This window comes from Rhinopithecus bieti, unplaced genomic scaffold, assembly GCF_001698545.2.
Source record: "Rhinopithecus bieti isolate Rb0 unplaced genomic scaffold, ASM169854v2 scaffold_36553, whole genome shotgun sequence".
In the NCBI taxonomy this organism is placed as follows: Eukaryota; Metazoa; Chordata; class Mammalia; order Primates; family Cercopithecidae; genus Rhinopithecus; species Rhinopithecus bieti.
The window spans coordinates 1,339,085-1,357,561 of record NW_016815774.1 but is presented as its reverse complement, the minus strand read 5'-3'; the positions used below and the strand labels follow the sequence as shown (position 1 = coordinate 1,357,561).

Sequence of the window (18,477 nt, the reverse complement as noted above, 5' to 3'; positions counted from 1 at the left end):
CCCCACCACCCCCCCGCCACTGCCCTGGAAGCTTTCGGCAGATACCCATGATCTGGCAACCTAGTTCTGCCTGACCGGGCTGGAGCACTGGGTGGAATCTTTCCCGGGCAGAGGTCTTAGGAACCTTCTGCAAGATGATCAGTGAGGCGCTCCTTTCCTGTCTCCGTCCCTCACACAGACACTTACTGAGCATCTACTAGGTGCTGCACACAGACCCCGAGGAAGAAGAGACTCCCTACACACAGGTGTTTGAGATGCCCAGGCCAGAAGTAAGAGTGGGCTGATGGAGAAGACATGATACCTGGCATAATTCAGTGTCCCAGCCTCACCCCTACACACACCCTCATACCCTGTCCTTGCCTGGCCCCTGCCCAGGGTTCCTCCAGTCCCTTCCACTGTGCTCCACAGCGCTGTCAGCTAGCCTGGAGGTGGGGGGGCGGGGCAGTACCAGGGGCGGGGCAGGGCAGGGGCGGGGCAGGAGGGGGAGGCACAGGCAGCCCGGGCTCCAGCTGCTGCCTATGGCCTCATTGTGTCGCTGGCTCTATAATTTACCTCAGCCAGAGCCCAGCCCCTAAGTGCTCCTGCTTCCCACCTCCCAACCTGCCAGGGAAGCCAGCTGCGGTGAACACTCGCCATGGGCCTGAGACAGGAATCTGCACGAGCCACCAGGACCCAAACAGACGATCAGACACTCAAACAAGACAGACACGCATGCGCATGGATGCGCTGGGCGTGCACACAGACACGCAGCCAACACAGCCACACGGCCATGCCTGTGCTGTGCACTTGTGGGCCCACGTGGACACATACAACACACTGATCTCCACGACAGACACACATCATCTTAGCACCCGAGCCTGGAGACAACAGAAGCAGGAGGGGATGGCTGTGAGTGCTGGCAGCCCCTGAAGCTAACTTCTCAAGAAGAAGACTTCCTGGCTGGAAGGAGAGAGGCGCAGGTTATGGGGGCGGGGATGGAAGGGCAGTCCCAGGTGTGAGGGGTGTGAGACAGAGGACAGGCAAGGCAGAAATGTTACCTTCCCAGGGCTGCAGGGCAGGGGACAGAGCATCCCCCCTAACTAGGGGACTACTAGGTGCCGATTCCTGGAATTTCCTGCAATGTCCCTGCCCTTTACCTGGAAATCTGGCCCCTCCACAGCACACTAGATCCCAGCCTAGGGAACAGTCTCCACAGCCCCCAAGCCCTGGGTCTCCAGAGCCCATTTCCCGCTTCCCTCTAGGTCCAGGCCCTCCAGCTGCAGGCTGAGCCTGGGGTCCCATGGCAGGACCCTCAGTGGATGTGGAGCCCAGGTGCAAAACCATGTGTTTATTTTTATTAGAAATGTTCTTGGTATAAAAACAATCATGCGCTACACATTGTCGTCAATAACCATCACCAAACACCCAGGCACTGAACTCCGTGTGGTCAGCAGGAGGGGCAGGCGGGCAGGCGGACAGGACACACGGCAGACGGGTGGGGCAGGCGGGCAGGCTGCGGGCCACAGGGACACACACAGAGGCCACCAGGAGGACGCAGCACTTGGCAACACACTCGACATTTGTTTTTGTTTTGGCTTTTTTGTGTTTTGATTTTTTTTTTTCCTTTTTTCTCTTTTGCAACATGTAAGGTTTGGTGAGTTGGGGAAGGGTGGCAGGGAGAGGGGAGCAACGGCTGGACGAGAATGAAGCGGAGGAGAACAGGAAATAAAATGGCAGAAAAGTGACACAGGTGGGACCCAAGAAAGCAGGAGGAGCTGAGGACAAAGAGGATGAGGGAGAGGAGGCAGAAGCAAGAGCCAGAAAGGAGACACAGAAAAGGCCGAGAGCACAAGCAGCCGGAGACACCAGAGAGGCAAAAGGTGAAACAAAGAGATAAGAGAACCGAAAGACAGGGCTGGAGACAGACAGAGGGGTAGCCAACAGCACAGACAGAGACGAAGGGAGGGAAAGATCTAGCACTGGGGTCCACACGGCCTGAGCCCCTGTGGTTTGGGGCCAGGAGGGGCAATGGTCCAAGATGCAGGTTCTTGTGGTAGCCTGGCACTGCCCCGGCCCCTCGTCCTCCTGTCGCTCACCCGGCTTGCCCAGGCTGCCAGCAGTGACGGCCGGGGGCTCTGCTGTCCTCAGCACCAAGCCACGTCCGTGGGTGCCCACGGGCAGGCAAGACATCAGCTGGGCCCTTGGGTGTGGCCCTGGCCCAACGCACCATCCACAGGGTCACGGCTCCTCCTGCTGCTCAGCTCCATGTCCTCGCTAGATTGCATGGTTGGTGTAAGTGACGTAAGTCTGTTTGGTGGCCAGCGCTGGAAGGAGAGAGACCAGGGGTACCCAGGAGTCAGGGGCTGCTTTTCTCAAACTCTCCTTCCACACGGGCATAACCCTGCACAAGAACCTACCATAGCTCCCCACCTCTCATGGCATCCAGTCCTGAGCTGAGTTATCAACATTGCCCCAAACTGCACCGGCCCTGCCTGGCCCATCTGCTTGCTTCTCCTGCTGTTCCCAGCTCCTCACCCAGGGACTGGGCCCATGTTTCGCACCTCCACGCCTTTGCCGGACTGGGCTGCTTGCCTGGAATGCCTTTCCTCTTCCCTTTTTACTCCAGAGATGACTCCTTCCTCTAGCATTCCCTCCCCAAACCCCACTCCCGTGTGAGGGGCTCCCCAGCATGGGGCCCCTGCCACCTCCTAATTCTACCAGACTTCAAAAGAAACCTTTTTTTATGACATCATATAACCTTAAAATATTATCAAAGGGAAGTCTTTCAGAAGTTCAACCACACGCAATTTGGATGCGCACATGTAAGGAATATACATTAAATTAGAACGGTGGCCTAGGGGAAGAGAGTGAGGAACAGGGACAGAGGAAATAAATAATGAAAACCAGAGTGGGGCCATGCATGGCTAGAAACTGAGGCATGCGATTGACTCAGCCCTCCGCCCCACATCCAAGGAAACACAAGTCTCCCGGATCCCCAGGGCCCTCTGAGCATCCATCCTTTCTACTTCTCAGTGCCCCTGTCTCCCTCAGTCTTGAGCTCCCCTTATCTGCCCCTGTCCCTCTGGCCCTTACTCCACCCTGGGACTGTCCATAGCTGAGTGATGCCAGCAGCTCTCATGAGCAGTGTGAGTGTCCCCCACCCCTCCAGAGTGCAGACCCCACAGCAGCCTACTGAGGCAGCCAATGAAGCATCACCCAACTTGACAGATGAGGAACTAAGGCCAGAGGGGTGAGGGGCCTGGCCAGACCCTTGGTTTTGTCCTGTTCAGCCAGGGTTTAGGCCCTCCCTCAGTGGCCTGGGAGCTGGCTCAGCGGTGGTAATCAGGGCAATATTGCTGCCTGGGGCAGGAGCTGATCCACGAGTGTGGAGAGAAGCAGTGGGTGGGAGAAACCAGCTGCCCTTTGTCCTAAAGCTACCCTGACTATCGGTCGGGATCTGTTGGCTCAAAAAGGAGGCACATCTGCCAGACTCAGCCACGGTCATCTGGAGAAGAGGAAACTGGAGGACAAGTGTGGTGGTCTGCAAATTGTCCCCCCAGTCCTTTCTCCCCTATTTCACTGGGCACATGACTCTGAAGGACTAGGTTTCCCAGCCTCCCTTGCAGCTAGGTGAGGCCTTACCTGACTGCATTCTTCCTCATGAAATACACATGGAAGGACTGTGTGCAGCTCCCATGTCATTCAATTAAAATGGGTCTTTCCCCCATGCTTCTTCTCTTTTCCCTTCCATGAGCAGAACAACCATTGAGGTCATCTAGCCTCAATCTTCAGGGAGCCAATGGAGCAACAAGATGGAAAGATCCTGGGTCCCCACTCCCACCCACCCATGATGTCCTATTACAGCAGAGAAACAAACATCTGTCTGATTTGAGCTGCTCAGTTCTGGGACCTCTTTGTCACAGCAGTGTAACTGGAAGCCCACTAATACAGGCAGGAGTTAACGTGTCCAACTATCAGTCTATCACATGTGGAAGAAGCAAACTGGTTGGGGACGGGGTGAGCAGAGGGGTCCACCATGGGACCAGTAGGGAGGCATGAAGGTCAGAGTCCAGCTCAATTAAAGGAACAACTTTCTCCTGGCCAGAGTTGAGTGGAGTCAGTGGCCTATGAGCTCCCTGTCAACAGAAAAATTCAAGCAGATGATGAAGAATCACTTAGCTGGATGGTGGTGGGCAAGTTTCAAGGTTTAGGTGCTACCTGGATAGCTGCCAATGGAAGAAAATGGTGCCACAACATCCAAAAAAAGAATAACACAGCATGACACCTTACAGCTCATGAAGAATTCCCACCTTCACCTCTGAAAGGACCCACGACCTTCCAGGCTTCTGGATGACCAAGAGGGCAGAGGGCAGAGGGCAGAGGGACCACAGGACAGGTCAAGGTCCGTTTGAGGGGGGGGCAGCATCCAGGAGGTGGCCTGGGATGGCAGGAGGTGTGAGAGGGAGATCGGCACAGATCAGTACCCTGAGGGCAGGAACTGAGATTCTAGTTGCAGGGTGGCCTCACACTCTCTCTGAGCCTCAGCCAGCTCTTCCCCTTCTTTGCTGGGTCTCAGTTTCCCTGCCTGTAACTTGAGCAAGTGGTCTTTTTGCCTAAACTACTTCTCCTGAGGGGCTTCCAACTGCCCCCAACATCTTCACCCCATTCTATCGCCCATGGTCAGAAAAAGAGCAGCAGTGGCTATGTGAATCACAGCAGGCCAGGCTGGTGAGAATCAACTTCCCAGGGCTCCGTTACCCCCTGGGGGAACTGATAAAACTCAGCTTCCAAGCCTGTAAAACCCAGCAGCTCCTGGCTCAGAGGTGAAAAAAACTCTCAGCAGCCACAACAAAATCTCCATTGACTGCAGGGGATGCAAGCCTGAGGGCAGCTGAGTGGCAGCAGGGGCAGCTGCAGACTAGAGAAAGTGTGGAGAAGAAGGACCGCAGGGCCTCTGCTCTCCTCTAATGCCCCACCTGTCTGCCCTAGAAAACTCAGCTCACAGGTTCCAGAAGCTGGAAAATGGGAGCCATGAGTCTGGCCAGGGCCCCCACGAGCTAACAGTGAGGCTCCAAGGGAAAGGCTGTGGCCAGAAGTCAGGAAACTTGGGGTCCAGTCCTGCCTGCAATGCTATGGGGGAATCTCAACACCTGCCATGTGGCCCTTCTAACAAACTGACCTTCTCAGAGGCAAGATTCTCTCATTTGTAAGAATGGGGTGATAATAAACACCACGTGGAGTCAAACAAGAGGTGAACAGAAACACTCTTTAAATCCTGCAGCATCCTGGGCAGAAGGACAGGGCTGGAATTACTCCAGCAGTGGGGACCGGATAGGGACAGCAACACTCCCCGCACGCTTTCAGTATGAGGGGAAGGCCGAGGGGTATGGGCCAAGGCCCTGAGCCCACCCGGTGCTGACGACAGGCCCTGGCTGCTGGTTTTCAGTTGCCGGAGGCGCAGATAACAATTAGCCAGGCAGTGCTAGGCGCCAGTTGACAGCCCCCATTTGTCGCCCCTTGTCTCCGCACCCAGTCTGCCTGCAATCAGGCCCCTGAATTATTTATTCTGTTGTTTGTTTAAAGATACGTAGCCTGCCAGTGACAGAGTGAAAAATGTCCCTGTTCCACAGGAGTGACACCTTTCCACTCCTCCTGCTCACACCCCACCGTCCGGCTGCCCCAGAATTAATCACCTGGCTCCTGCCCGATGCCTCCATGGCCTCTGTTGTCACTGAGCTGAGAGACAGTGGGGGCACAGGGTGCTGGCCACTGGCCTTCACATAGGAGGTAGGGAGAGGGGTTCCCTAACTTCCCTACCATGAAAGTCCCTAAGATTTTCAGGGGGGAGGATGCCAAGGCCTGCAGGGGGTCTGGTGACCGCAGACCCCTCGGTCCCTCCTAAACCCCAGAGCAGCTGGAAGTGAGCCCCGTGGGGGCTGCTCCACAGCCTGGAGGCCCCCAGGCTCCTCTGGGCAGGAAGCAGGGGCCTGGGGATACGGGGTCTCCCTCCCCAGGCCTCCACACCCCTCCTTCTCTGGCAGGAGTGGGTAATTGTCCCATGTTCCCAGGTGACTGGCTGGAACAGAGGCAGAGGACCAGTACTGAGCCATCAGAGCTCTCTGTGAGGGCCCCACCCTTTATGGGGCCCTCTGCCCTGTCACAGCACCCATGGTGTCACCCTTTGAGGTCCGGGTGTCACCTCCGGGAGAGGCTAATATCCACTAACTCTCAGGAGCACTGGGGAAAAGTGCATCTGACAGACCTGCTCCTGCATGCAGCAGAGAGGGGGCCTGGAGGGAACGGGACCTGAGACCTGAGAAGGGAGGTCTCCACAGGAAGGAGGAAAACTGAAGCGGACACGGGGTCCCCAGTCAGGCAGAAAGGCCTGGTCAGGGCTTCATCTGGGGTTTCTGGACATCCAGGTAGACATGGAAGACCAAAGGTAGGAGTCGCATGGGCCCCTCTGTTCCTTCCCTGCTCTGTATGGGGGCCAGCATGACACCTGAAGGGAACCCCAGAGTCGTAGGTGGGGAGAAGCTGGTGTTCTAGGGGAAGGAGGAGGACTGGAAAGAACCAGAGGTCACAGGGCAGGGAAAGGGAACACACAGGCATAAGGGGCGTTGATCAGAGAGGAGAGGGTGTCAGAAGCTGGTATACTCTCCACAACAGAGGAGCACAGGCTAGATCTCTGAGGAAGAGGGAAGTTGGCAAAGATGGTGGCACTGCTCTGTAACCAGCCTGAAGGGACCTGTTCTGGCCAGCTCCAGACTGCAGGCCTGCCCCTCAGCCACTGAGGTCCCTGCCTGGTGCCCTCCCCCACCACAAAGCATGACCCTCTCCTGCTGGGTCTCCTCAGACAGTCCCCCAGACAGGCGGCTACCTGAGCACCACTAGGCAGTTCTGTAGGTCCCTCTGCCTCACTCTGCCCTCACTCACCGGTCCTGGCCAGTTCATGTCCCAGGTCCCCATTGCTCAGGTGCCTGCTAGGGGGTGGCCAAACAAAGCCAAGCTGGGTGTTACGGCTGCCCAGGGCCACTCCCACCCCACCAGGTTACCAAAGGGCCAGTGTGCAGGGCCCCTGGGACGACCCCTTCTCCCAGAGGGGCTGAAAGGGCACAGGTGGAGACCCGTGCCCCAGCACAGGGAAATCCTGGGGTCCCGCTCACCCTCGGGGCCCAGGCGCCCCCTGGTGGCCTGCCTTGGGGTGGGGCACAGATCCCTGGAAGGGTGCTGCTAGGGCACAGGCTGGGGAAACCTTCAGGTTCTCTCCAGGCCACCAGGAGGGGCAGGACAGAACGGGCTCTAATGTAGTGCCTCAGGGCTCTCCCTGAGAGGCTGGCTCCCACCTGTAGCCTCAGGGTTCCCCAGCGTCCCCCACCGCCTCCCCCTGGGGCATCGGGGTAGGGAGCGGCGGGGTGGGGCAGGAGCTCAGCCGACCTGCTGCAAAAGGAGCGGACCTGCTGCAAAAGGAGCGGGGCCTGGGGCCCGAGGGGGCGGAACGGGACCAGGCACTCACCTGGGGCCTCGAGGTTCTCGCAGAGCTCAGACTTGGCCTCGCCGTTGGGCCGGAAGTTGCCCTTCTGCGTGAACTTGTTGGACATGGTGGCCGCCGTGACCACGGCTTTGAGGCTGCGCTTGCGCTTGGGCACGTTCTGCTCCGGGTGGAAGAGGATGATGTAGACCTTGGGCATGTAGAGCATTCCCAGGGATACCGAGGCGCTCAGACTCACCGAGACGGTCAGCGTCGTCGTCTGGATGTACAGCTGGCAGAGGGCAGGGCGGCATCAGAGCAGGCTCCACCCCGTGTGAGCCGTGACCTCCGCCAGTTCCCACCCAGAGACGCACCTGGGGACCCCACCCTGCATCCCGCTGCCTTCAGGCAGAAGGAAGTCGTGGCTTGGAGCTGGGACTGCAGACCAGGGTTTCTGCATTCAAATCTTGGCTCATTACTTCCAGCTGTGTGATATCGGACACATCACATCCTTGTGCCTCAGTTTCCTCACGTATAATATGGGCATGATAATGATAGTACTTACCTCCTATGGCTGTTGTGAGAATTAAGTGACTTAATAAATGTTTTAAAAGTGTGGAAAACATCTGGCACATGGTAAGTGCCAATTCAGGTTACTGCTGTTATTTGCTATGTGGAGGAGGCGTGCCTGAGGAGAGGCTCTCAGGAGACCACAGCCGGCCCTTCTCAGGGCTGAGGGCGAGAGGAGCACCCCTTGGTGCTTTGGAACAACACCCAGTGGCCACATCACAGCCCCTCAGACCAGGCCCGCATTCAATGACTGCCCCCCAATGGTCTCCAGTGCAGAGCACAGGATCCCCGGCACCCATCGCAATATGGTGGTGGCAGCAGTCAGAGCTCATTTCATGCTCGCTCACCACACTAACGGTGACAGATGTTTAGCAAAATGAAAGCCCATTAATCTGGGTGTCGGATAATCCATTTTACAATAGTAGGGCCTTCCAGGCAGGGCTCCGCAATTCCCACTGTCCCTGTCTGGGATTCCCCTCCCTGCCTCTCCCTTCCTCCAGGTCCTCCAGGCCTCAGCCACCCCTCTGAACCTCCTCAGCCAAGGTGGGACCAAAGGAGACCCAGGCTAGGCCTCCTGGGTCTGGGCATGAAGGAAGCAGGAAATGCTCTTCCCCAAATCTGCTTTCTGGGCCTGGGTCCTGCCCTGGTACGTGGCTGATGTGCCACCTCCTCCAGGAAGCCTCTCCTGACCCCCAGCTCTATGGGCCCCCATGATACCCTTCATTTTTTCTACCCAGACCGGCAGCGTGGACACAGGTCTGGACTTGTTTCCTGAAGGCAGAGGGGCCCTGGCCTCATCTGGCAGTACCCCCCGTGTAGGGACCAGGTCTTCCTCTTCTTATAATCCTCCCTGTCCCTTGCACGCCCCTCCATAAATGCCTCATGACACTGGATGGGATGACCTTCATTTCCAGCACCCTGTCCTGGGTTTCCTACCTTTGGGACAGGGACTGGAGAAGCTGTAGGGCCTAAAAGGAGAATCCTGCCCTTCTGTGGGCCTCAGTTTTTCCCTCAGTGTAATGGGATGAAAGCAGCTACCTTACCTAAACCATGAGGGTACCCCAAGCACAGACTGTGAAGCCATGTGGAACTTGCCTTTAGTGACTGCAGGCACTGAGGTGAAACTGAGAAGAGACATGGGGGACACGGAGGCATGACCGGACAGCCATGATGTGCCCAAGCCAAGGCGCTGACACTCCTCAAAGTGCAGCCTCCAGGCTGGCGTGGCCCAGGTCAGGCAGAGCTCCGAGGGGAAGGAAGCCGAGAGCGGCCACTGGTTCAGGAAAATGTCACAGGCCCAGGGGAAATGAAAGCCTGTCCCCCAGTGAGCACGCGCCCCTCCAGACAGAGACAGGCCTCCATCCTCAGACACCACTTAACTCTCACCCCTAGGCATGGAGCTCTCCTGGAGGGAAAGGTCATGACCAGCCAGCGGGGGCATGCTGGACACCTCTCCCGCCCGAGATGGGGCTGGTAGCCAGAGTGAGAGGGCAGGAACAGGCTCCAGAGCATTAAAACAGACGCTTGGGGAATATCATAGAGTCTCGGGCTAATGGAGAAGAGGCTTGTCATCTGGGTCTTCACCATGGGACTGGGAGTTCCCTGGGGACAAGGTGTGTCTCCCTCTCCCTCATTACATCAGAGTTCCCTGAGGGCAGGGCTGGCTCTCCTCTCACACTGGGGGTTCTTGGGAATAGGGGTTGTGTTCCAGGTGAGACGCTCATCTTAGACCCTTTGCCTGCTCCTTATTGATGGGTGGAGTGCAATTGGGCCCACATGGAGTTGGCGGGATCAGGGATAGAGGCCCTTCTCTGGGCAGAGGAACACTTGCAGGGGACACAGTTCTATGTTGAGGGTCAGTGTCCTGGGTTCCAGATTCTACTCTGCCCTAGCCCACTGGGGGATGTTAAGAAGTTTCCTCCCCTTTGGGCACCAGACGCCCCTCCATGAACACAGGCAGGGCCAGTGCTACCTGTGCACTCACCCAGGGGCCTGTGCCTAGCTCTCAGTTTAAGGTCCTGCTGCCACCATATTGAATGGTGGATAATTTCTGAACAGTGCGCTCTGCGTTTCCATTTTGTGCTGGGCGCTGAAAATTATATAGTCAACTCTGAACACATGGGCACAGTCATTGGTGTTCTGTTCTATTTTGTTTTTCAGCCTAGGAGCCTTTCTGCAAACAAAATTCAAGGGATATAAACAGATCAAAACCCTCCCTCCCAGCATGGGCCCTGGGGGCTCCTCTAGCCATCCCCAGCTGGGAGGTAGGCCCTGTACACAGCAGAAGCGGGGGCCCTGTACACTGCCAGTTCTGATCCTTGCCCCAGGGTGTGGAATTTGAGCCCTACCATTTGAGCCTCTGGCTCAGACATTGTTTCTGGAGCCCTACTCTGTGAAGGCACACATGGCCACCAGGAGGTGGTAGCAGGTTAACCCTTATCAGAGAAACAGTGGTCTAGACCCCAGCAGGCACTCCTGAGGGGCTGAACCCAGGCACCAAGAAGGTCTTAAAGGGATGCAGAGTGAGAGGCGGCCTTCGGGCTATGATCTCTCCTCCTCTCCCACCCACCTGCCTCTTAGCCCGCTGGTGCCTGAACTCCCACCATCCCTGCTCCCCTGTGTGGATGGGCCCTCGCTGCACTCCGTCCTCCGTGAGGAATCCTGCATTCAACTTCACTAGTCATGTGCTCCCCACACTGAAGGAGCTTATCTGAGCTGAGTTGGATGCGGGAGGGCAGAGGACACCTGGGGTGAGGAAAGGGCACAGGAAGGAGCAGCTGTAGATGTGGATGATGAATTTCCTGCTTTCGTGCTAGGCCTGGGGGTACAGGGTTTGAGGGGCCCCGGTGGGGGCACCAAGGAGCTCTGCCTGCCTTGTGCTTCTGCAGGCTGACCCTGATAGGAACCGAGATCCTCCGAATCTGTACAAACCAGACAAATAAACTTCCCCACACCCTGATTGCCTCTGCAGCCACATCCCGCCCAAGCATGACTGAGCAGTAACCCCACGTAGTGGAGAAAGCCCGCTCAGTGTAATGCCAAATGGCTGCAGTGTTAAGCCCTGGAAATCCGGGCTAAGGCTGGGAAATCCAGCCGCCTGCTCACCAGAGCGGCACAGACAGCTTCACTCTGTGCCAGCACCTGAACCCTCGGGGAGTGTGCAAGTGCGTGTGTGCATACATGCATGCCTGCTCACACACACACCTCAATATACATGTACGTACATGCATTGACACACACACACCTGACCTCACAGCTGCACACTTACATCTGACTCAGCTGGGCTCACACACACACACATACACCTTCACACATGGGCACATATACATAGACACAAATGTACTTACACACATCTACACACATCTACCTGCACACACTCACTAACATTTGCATGCACACATCTGCACACTGTGTGCACACTCCTGGGCACATATACTCAACCTACACATCCATACACACACCAGCAGCTACATACCCCTCAGCACATCCATCAACCCATCCCCACTCAATCTGCATGCACATGGGCACACACCCGTGCACACACACACCACATGCACCACTGAGCATGTACATGCACAAAAAGGCACACACACGTCTATACACACACACACCTCTGCAGGCACACCACAACTCCTGACAACAGCCACACCCCGCTTGATCTACATGCAAACACACACACTTAGCAGCCAGACCTGCAGCTTGCACTGGGACATCTTGCAACTCGGCATGACATGGTCCAGACATGACCCAGGTTGCCTGAGTCTCTAAGAAGCCTGATAGCCTGAACTGCAGGAACTTCAGAGCACATCTCCTCTGCCCCCTCCCATTCAGAGGCCCAGAGTGGGAGAGGTATATGTCCGATGTCCTGGGACACCAGGGAGAGAGCACACCGGTGTGAGGCCAGCCTGTCATATGACCTGGGACAAGTCCCTGTCCCTCTCTGGGCCTATGAACTGATCATCTCAGGGACTCCCTTCATCATCACAGCTGGCTGGGGAAGCCTCCTAAAAAGGCAGGAATCAGAGGCTGGTAGGTCACCTGGAGAGATTGCAAAGGGTAGGGAGGCTGAGTTGGGGGGCTGGGCTGCAACCTCTGGAGACCAGAGGGCCTGATATCCTGGGATGACAGGGACCCCACTGGGAATGGGCTGCCGGAAGGCAGCCAGGGGGAATTATGGCAAGGTGGAGGGAGGGGCTTAACTATCACGTGTGGGCCTCCCAGCCAGGTACCTTTACTCCCTGAGGAGGTGTGGGAAGGGGCCTCCTGGTATTGTTGAGGGTAATTTCTCAAGCTGCCAGCTTCCTGGGGTATGGGATGGCCTCCCCACTGGCTCCACGGGGCCCATGAGCACTGAGAGGTGTGAGGGCCTCTGCCTGCACCTGCACTCAGCAGGGAGGGCCTCCCACAGCAGGCCTGGTGGAGGCCAGAGACCCGGCTCACAGCACGGGTCGGGCGCTGTGGCTGCATGGCGGCTGCTTGGCTCAGACATGCAAGGTGGGATCCCCCTGCTGAAGCAGGCCCAGTGTCAGATCTCAGATCTTAGGACACTCACTGCCAGCCCCAAGGTCTACCTCTTAGGGCCCCCCACAGGACCCCTATTGGAAGATGACCCTAGAGGAGCTGTTGGAAAAGAGGTGGGCACCTACCAAGGAAGTCCCAGGGCGTGAGGTATCCCAGAGCTGCAAGGGGGAAGGGTGTGCTCAGGATGAGGGGGGTGCTCCTAAGTTAGACAAAGTGGGGTCAAGTCCAGCTGTGCCACCAAGGCAAGTCACTCCCCCTCTCTGTGCCCCTGTGTCCTCATCTGTAAGCAGGAGATGAGACCGCACCAGCTGCCATGGGGCCTAACAGCGGTTAGGTGAAGTGTCTCCACATGACAAGCACCCCATCCCATGGCAGCTTTGGCGGCTGCCTCACTGAAAACTAGGCATCCCTGGGAGTTCAGACGGGTGCTCACAGCTCCCCTCCCCTCCCCTCCACTCCCCTCCCCTCTTCTCTCCTTTCCTTTCCTTAGATGGAGTCTCACTCTGTCACCCAGGCTGGAGTGCAGTGTCGCAATCTCAGCTCACTGCAACCTCTGTCTCCCAAGTTCAAGCATTTCTCCTGTCTCAGCCTCCTGAATAGCCTGGACTACAAGCATAAGCCACCCTGCCTGGCTACTTTTTTGTATTTTTACTAGAGACAGGGTTTCACCATGTTGGTCAGGCTGGTCTCGAACTCCTGACCTCAAGTGATCCACCCGCCTCAGCCTCCCAAAGTGCTGGGATTACAGGCATAAGCCACCATGCCCAGCCATGGGCTCACAGCTTTAGATGCCAGGCTCAAGCTGACGACTCCTCAGATATGTCTCCAGCCCAGAACTTGCCCCTGAACTCCAGACTCCTATATTCAACCACTGACTTGGCAGCTGCATTTGGATGTCTAATGAATATCCCAAACTTAGCATGTCCACAGGACCCCTTCTCCTGCCCCCTCACAGGCTCCCCTCATTGTCTTCTCTTCCTTAGCATGGGAAACTCCTTCCTTCCTGATTGCTCAGGCCTCAAAGCATGGTGTTCTCCTTGACTCTCTCCTGGTCTCCCACCCCATGTGCCATCCATTGGAAACCTGGCCAGCCAGTCTCCAGACAGGCCCAGACTCCCCCACTCCCCACTGCATCTGCTGGGGACACCCTCTCCTGCAGAGCATGACAGTGACCTTCTCACAGCTGCTTTTGGCAGCCAGGGGGTCCTTTTCAACCTACATCAGATAGCACCCTCACCTGCTCAGAAGCCTGCAGCAGCCTCTCTTCTCACTCATGGTAAAAGCCAATGTTATTGCCACCATCTGGCCTGTCACCTCTCTGATCTCGTTCCCTACTCCTCTGGCTTCCTCAGCTCCACACTCCTTACACTGTATTAACTGTTTGTGCACTCATTGTGTCATGTGATTGTGACAATACCTGGAAGGACTGCAGGGAAAGGGACATGGCCCCAATTTGCTGATGAAGAAACTGAGGCTAGGGAGGCCAACTGACTTGCCCAGATTCCACACTTACACATGGAGCTCAGACCAAGACCTGGGGTCCTTGGTTCACCTTGATGCCCCTGCCTTCAGTGACTCCCAGTCCTTCAAGATAAAACCCCCGAGTCACTCAGCCAGCACCAGGACTGGGATGTGCGCCAAGCATACAGGTCTCTTGGGGTGTGCCCAGGTCCTCAGAACAGGCCAACAGGAGGCAGAGGTAGCCACTCTGCAACTCCAGCCAAGGGAAGGAAAGGCCCTCTGCCAGCCCCTAGTCTTTGGGCTCCCAGGGCAGCTTGGGGCTGGGGAGGGGGGAAGGGTCCCATGGGGATCCTGTGAGGGATACATGGAGGAGGGAGAAGAGACGAGGGAACCAAAAGGAAGACAGGGTTGACTAGCGAGAGAGGTAAGAGAAAGGAGTCTAGAAAAGAATGAAGATAATCCCAGCACTTTGGGAGGCCGAGACGGGCGGATCATGAGGTCAGGAGATCGAGACCATCCTGGCTAACACTGTGAAACCCCGTCTCTACTAAAAAATACAAAAAACTAGCCGGGCGAGGTGGCAGGCGCCTGTAGTCCCAGCTACTCGGGAGGCTGAGGCAGGAGAATGGCGTGAACCCAGGAGGTGGAGCTTGCAGTGAGCTGAGATCCGGCCACTGCACTCCAGCCCGGGCGACAGAGCGAGACTCCGTCTCAAAAAAAAAAAAAAAAAGAATGAAGAGTGAAGGAGGGTATGGCATCCCAGGCTGATAGAGAGAGGAGGGGAAGGGGTGAGAGAATTGGGGGAGGAAAGAAGGGAAGGAGATGGGGTAGGGGCAGCAGGGATGGAGAGACAGGGAGACAGAGGAGGAGGGGAGAAGGAGAACAGGGGGAGGATGGAAAGAGGGAGTGAAGTGGGGCTGAAGGAGACAGAAGGAGAAGAGAAAAAAGGAGATACGAGACAGAGAGAAAGGGGAAGAGAGAAGAGGGAGATGGGCAAGAACAGAGAAAGAGGAGAGAAAACCCAGAACCCAGAGAGAAAACTTGCAACTGGGAGAGAAGTCAGAATGAGGCATGAAAGAAGGCATTTCTGGAGCAGGGGAGAGGCCAGCCAGCCTCAGGAGGCTGTCCCCTGCTCACTGCCCTCACCCACCCACTGTCCACCCCCGGCCCCCACCACTCACCTTGTCGGCCGACTGCGAGGTGCCAAAGAAGATGGGGATGAAAGCCAGCCAGACGATGCAGGTGGTGTACATGGTGAAGCCAATGGGCTTGGCCTCGTTGAAGGTCTCGGGCACGCCGCGTGTCTTGATGGCATACACGGTGCATGTGACCATGAGCAGCATGCTGTAGCCCAGAAGGCAGATGAGCGACAGGTCTGAGATGTCGCACTTGAGCACACCCCTGGCGAAGCGGGGGTCCAGCGTCCGCTGGTCCTGGAAGTCCACCACTGAGTGGGAGGGGTCCACCACAAACCACACACAGATGCCCAGCAGCTGCAGCGAGATGAGGCTGAAGGTGATGGCCAGCTGCGAGGCGGGGCTGATGAAGCGTGGGGCACTGACTGAGCGCTTGCCCTGCTCGAAGATGCGGTAGATGCGGTTGGTCTTGGTGAGCAGGGCCGCGTAGCTGATGCTCATCCCTAGTCCCAGGAAGATTCGGCGCAGCGAGCAGGTGCCGAGGTCGGGCTCGGCGATCATGAGGAAGGTGGTGGCGTAGCACAGGAAGATGCCCGCCAGCAGCACGTAGCTCAGTTCACGGCCTGAGGCCTTGACGATGGGCGTGTCATTGTAGCGTACAAAGGTGATCACCACAAACAACGTGGCAGCGATGCCCACCACGGCCAGGAAGAGGGGCAGCACTGCCCAGGGTGAGTCCCACTCAAGCTTGATGATGGGGATGGGCCGGCAGCCCGTGCGGTTCTCCGTGGGCCGCATGTCGTAGGGACATGTCTTACAGGTGTAGCGGTCCACCTGGTACTGGTACCCTGTGCAAGGCTCGCAGTGCCAGCAGCAAGGCATGCCCTTCACTGTCTTCTTCCGCTCACCTGGCTGGCAGGGCAGGCTGCAGATGGAGCGAGGCAGCTGCCGCCCGCTCCCCGGCCAGTGCATCCGCTCTATCTGGCAATGACAGTACCGTAGAGCAGGCCTCAGAACATGCCACCCTGCGCCCGGGACCATCCTACTGGGTGGTGGCACCTTGTAGCCCCACACTCAAATCACCCAGCTAGTTGGCTAAAAGTTCAGCTGCCCGGACCCCACAGGGACATACTGAATCTAACAGCTGGAGTTAAACAAGGTCTCCGGCATAACTCAGACATAATTGACCTACAGGGAATCCTGATTGAACCCGAAACTCTCAAGATTCATATGAAGAAACTGAGCCCAGAAAGCAGTAGTGACAACCTGGAGTCACAGGAAACAACAGTGGCAGAGCAGAGAGAACTCAGGAGTCCTGACTCTTATCCCCTAAGGCCTTGCTACTCACAGTGGTCCCAGGGCGGCAGCAGCAGCCTCACCCAGGAGCTTGTTGGAAAGGCAAATTGCAGCCCCATCCCATACCTACTAATTCAGAATCTGAGTTGCAGCAAGACCCCCCCAGATGATTCCTGTGCACACTGGAGTGGAAGATGTGCTGCCCTACGGCCCAGCCCAAGGCACCTCTGCCAAACAGCACATGGAGTTGGATTCAGTAGGGAGCAACGAACAAAAGTTTAATCAGAGGATACTTAATGTGTGCTCAGGGGTTAGCATTTCTTTACATCTTGCTCTAAATTAGTGCTACGCACAGTTACATGTCCCTGAAGACACAACAGCTGTGAGCAACAGAGCCACATGAGTGTTGTCACACGCTACTGAATATGCTACAATATTCTGGAAAGTGAGAGTCCCAAAAGAGTCTCAGGCATCGGGCAAAGGGACGTGACTACACCTGGGAGCTGTATCCAAAGCAACTGTTCTAAATAAAGGATCTCTTAGGAAGAGCTCACTCTCAGAGCACAGCAAGCCTGACTAGACTGGTGCATTTGCACTGGGTGCTACCTCCTGATAAAGTGTAACCAGCTGGTAGAGGTGTGGGGAGGGCTTTAGAATAAAGGAAAAGGGGCCAGGCATGGTAGCTCAGGCCTGTAATCCCAGCACTTTGGGAGGGCAAGGCGGGCGGATCACGAGGTCAAGAGATCGAGACCAGCCTGGCCAACACAGTGATACCTGGTCTCTTCTGAAAATACAAAAATTAGCTGAGTGTGGTGGCATGCACCTGTAATCCCAGCTACTCGGGAGGCTGAGGCAGGAGAATTGCTTGAACCTGGGAGGTGGAGGTTTCAGTGAGCTGAGATCACGCCACTGCACTCCAGCCTGGCGACAGAGCAAGATTCTGTCTCAAAATAAATAAATAAATAAAATTTTTAAAAGTAAAAAAAAGAATAAAGGAAAAGGATAAGGTGGGGTGGGCAGGGATGCCTTGTCGCAAGGTAGGAAGAAAATCTCAAAGGAGAAGGTTGTCCTGTGGTTCTGGGCATGACAGGATGTGGATTACCTCAGAAGCCAAAGGGCACAGAGCAAGGACAAGCGCAACCTGTCCTGCAGGAATGTCGAGGTGGGACGGTCCCTGTGCACTGCAGCTGCACAACTGCAGGGGAAAGACCCTTCCCCAGAGGACACAGGGCGATGATAAGTGTTCCAGAAAACTCTGTGGTTCCAACGGAAAGAGCAGTGACTGAGGTCAAGTCCTGGGATCACAGTTCTATTGCTATCTGGCTGTGTGTCCTTGAGCAAATGGCTTCTCCTCTCTGAGCCTTTGTTTTCTCACCTGATCCAATGAAAGCAGATATGAAGCTACTTTGCCCTTTGTTACTTGGAGTGACCTCCATTTAGAAGTCATAATGGATATACTTTTAATATTTCACTAGAATGTCAGCTCCATGAGGGCAGGGGCATTGTGTTAATTTCCCTGCTGTGTCTCCAGCCCTCAGCATAGGCTGACACATAGTAGAGGCCCAGCAGGTCTCTGTGGAATCTATGAAAGAATAACTGTGCAGGCAAAAAGGTCCAGGGTACCAGTGACGCGAGGCCGCCACACTCTCAGACCCTGGAGGAGGACAGTGGCCAGGTAGGTGGTTACAGCTACCTTGCCTGCTCTGTGGCCCTCACAGCACAGCCCAAACTGAGCCACTTACGGAGAAAGTGGGGAAGGTTGATGGTTAAAGTCCAACCCCATCTCCCTCCTCCCACCACCTCAGCTCTGTCCGGACCTTACAGGTGAGGAGATCTAAGAGGGCATTGTGAGTTGCATCAGAATGGGCCATGAAGATGGTCTGGCCGGTGGAGGGGCCTTGTATTCCTGGGGAGAGGACTTTCAGGGGAAGGGCCCACTGCCACCCACACATGCCCAGTCCCTGCCTGCCACCTTCAGTTAGGACATCTGGAAAATAGGGATAACTGCCTGCCTCACAGAGCTGTCATCCTCACAGCAAGGGG

General features: G+C 56.3%; 1 protein-coding gene across 7 annotated transcripts in view; it reads right to left on the bottom strand.

Annotated features, from left to right (window-relative positions):
* Positions 1-1,312: 1,312 nt before the first annotated feature.
* The window catches only part of GRM4 (glutamate metabotropic receptor 4), a 125,241-nt gene continuing 108,076 nt past the window's right edge, over positions 1,313-18,477 (bottom strand). For 6 of the 7 annotated variants that reach the window (XM_017853651.1, XM_017853652.1, XM_017853650.1 and 3 more), the window contains 3 exons: positions 15,184-16,119; positions 7,496-7,742; positions 1,313-2,303 (listed from right to left, as the gene is read on the bottom strand). In XM_017853651.1, coding sequence (XP_017709140.1) covers positions 2,254-2,303; positions 7,496-7,742; positions 15,184-16,119 — 1,233 coding nt within the window. In that variant the 3' untranslated portion in view covers positions 1,313-2,253. The remainder of the gene's footprint in view (positions 2,304-7,495; positions 7,743-15,183; positions 16,120-18,477) is intronic. The other variant, XM_017853653.1, reaches the window with a different exon arrangement.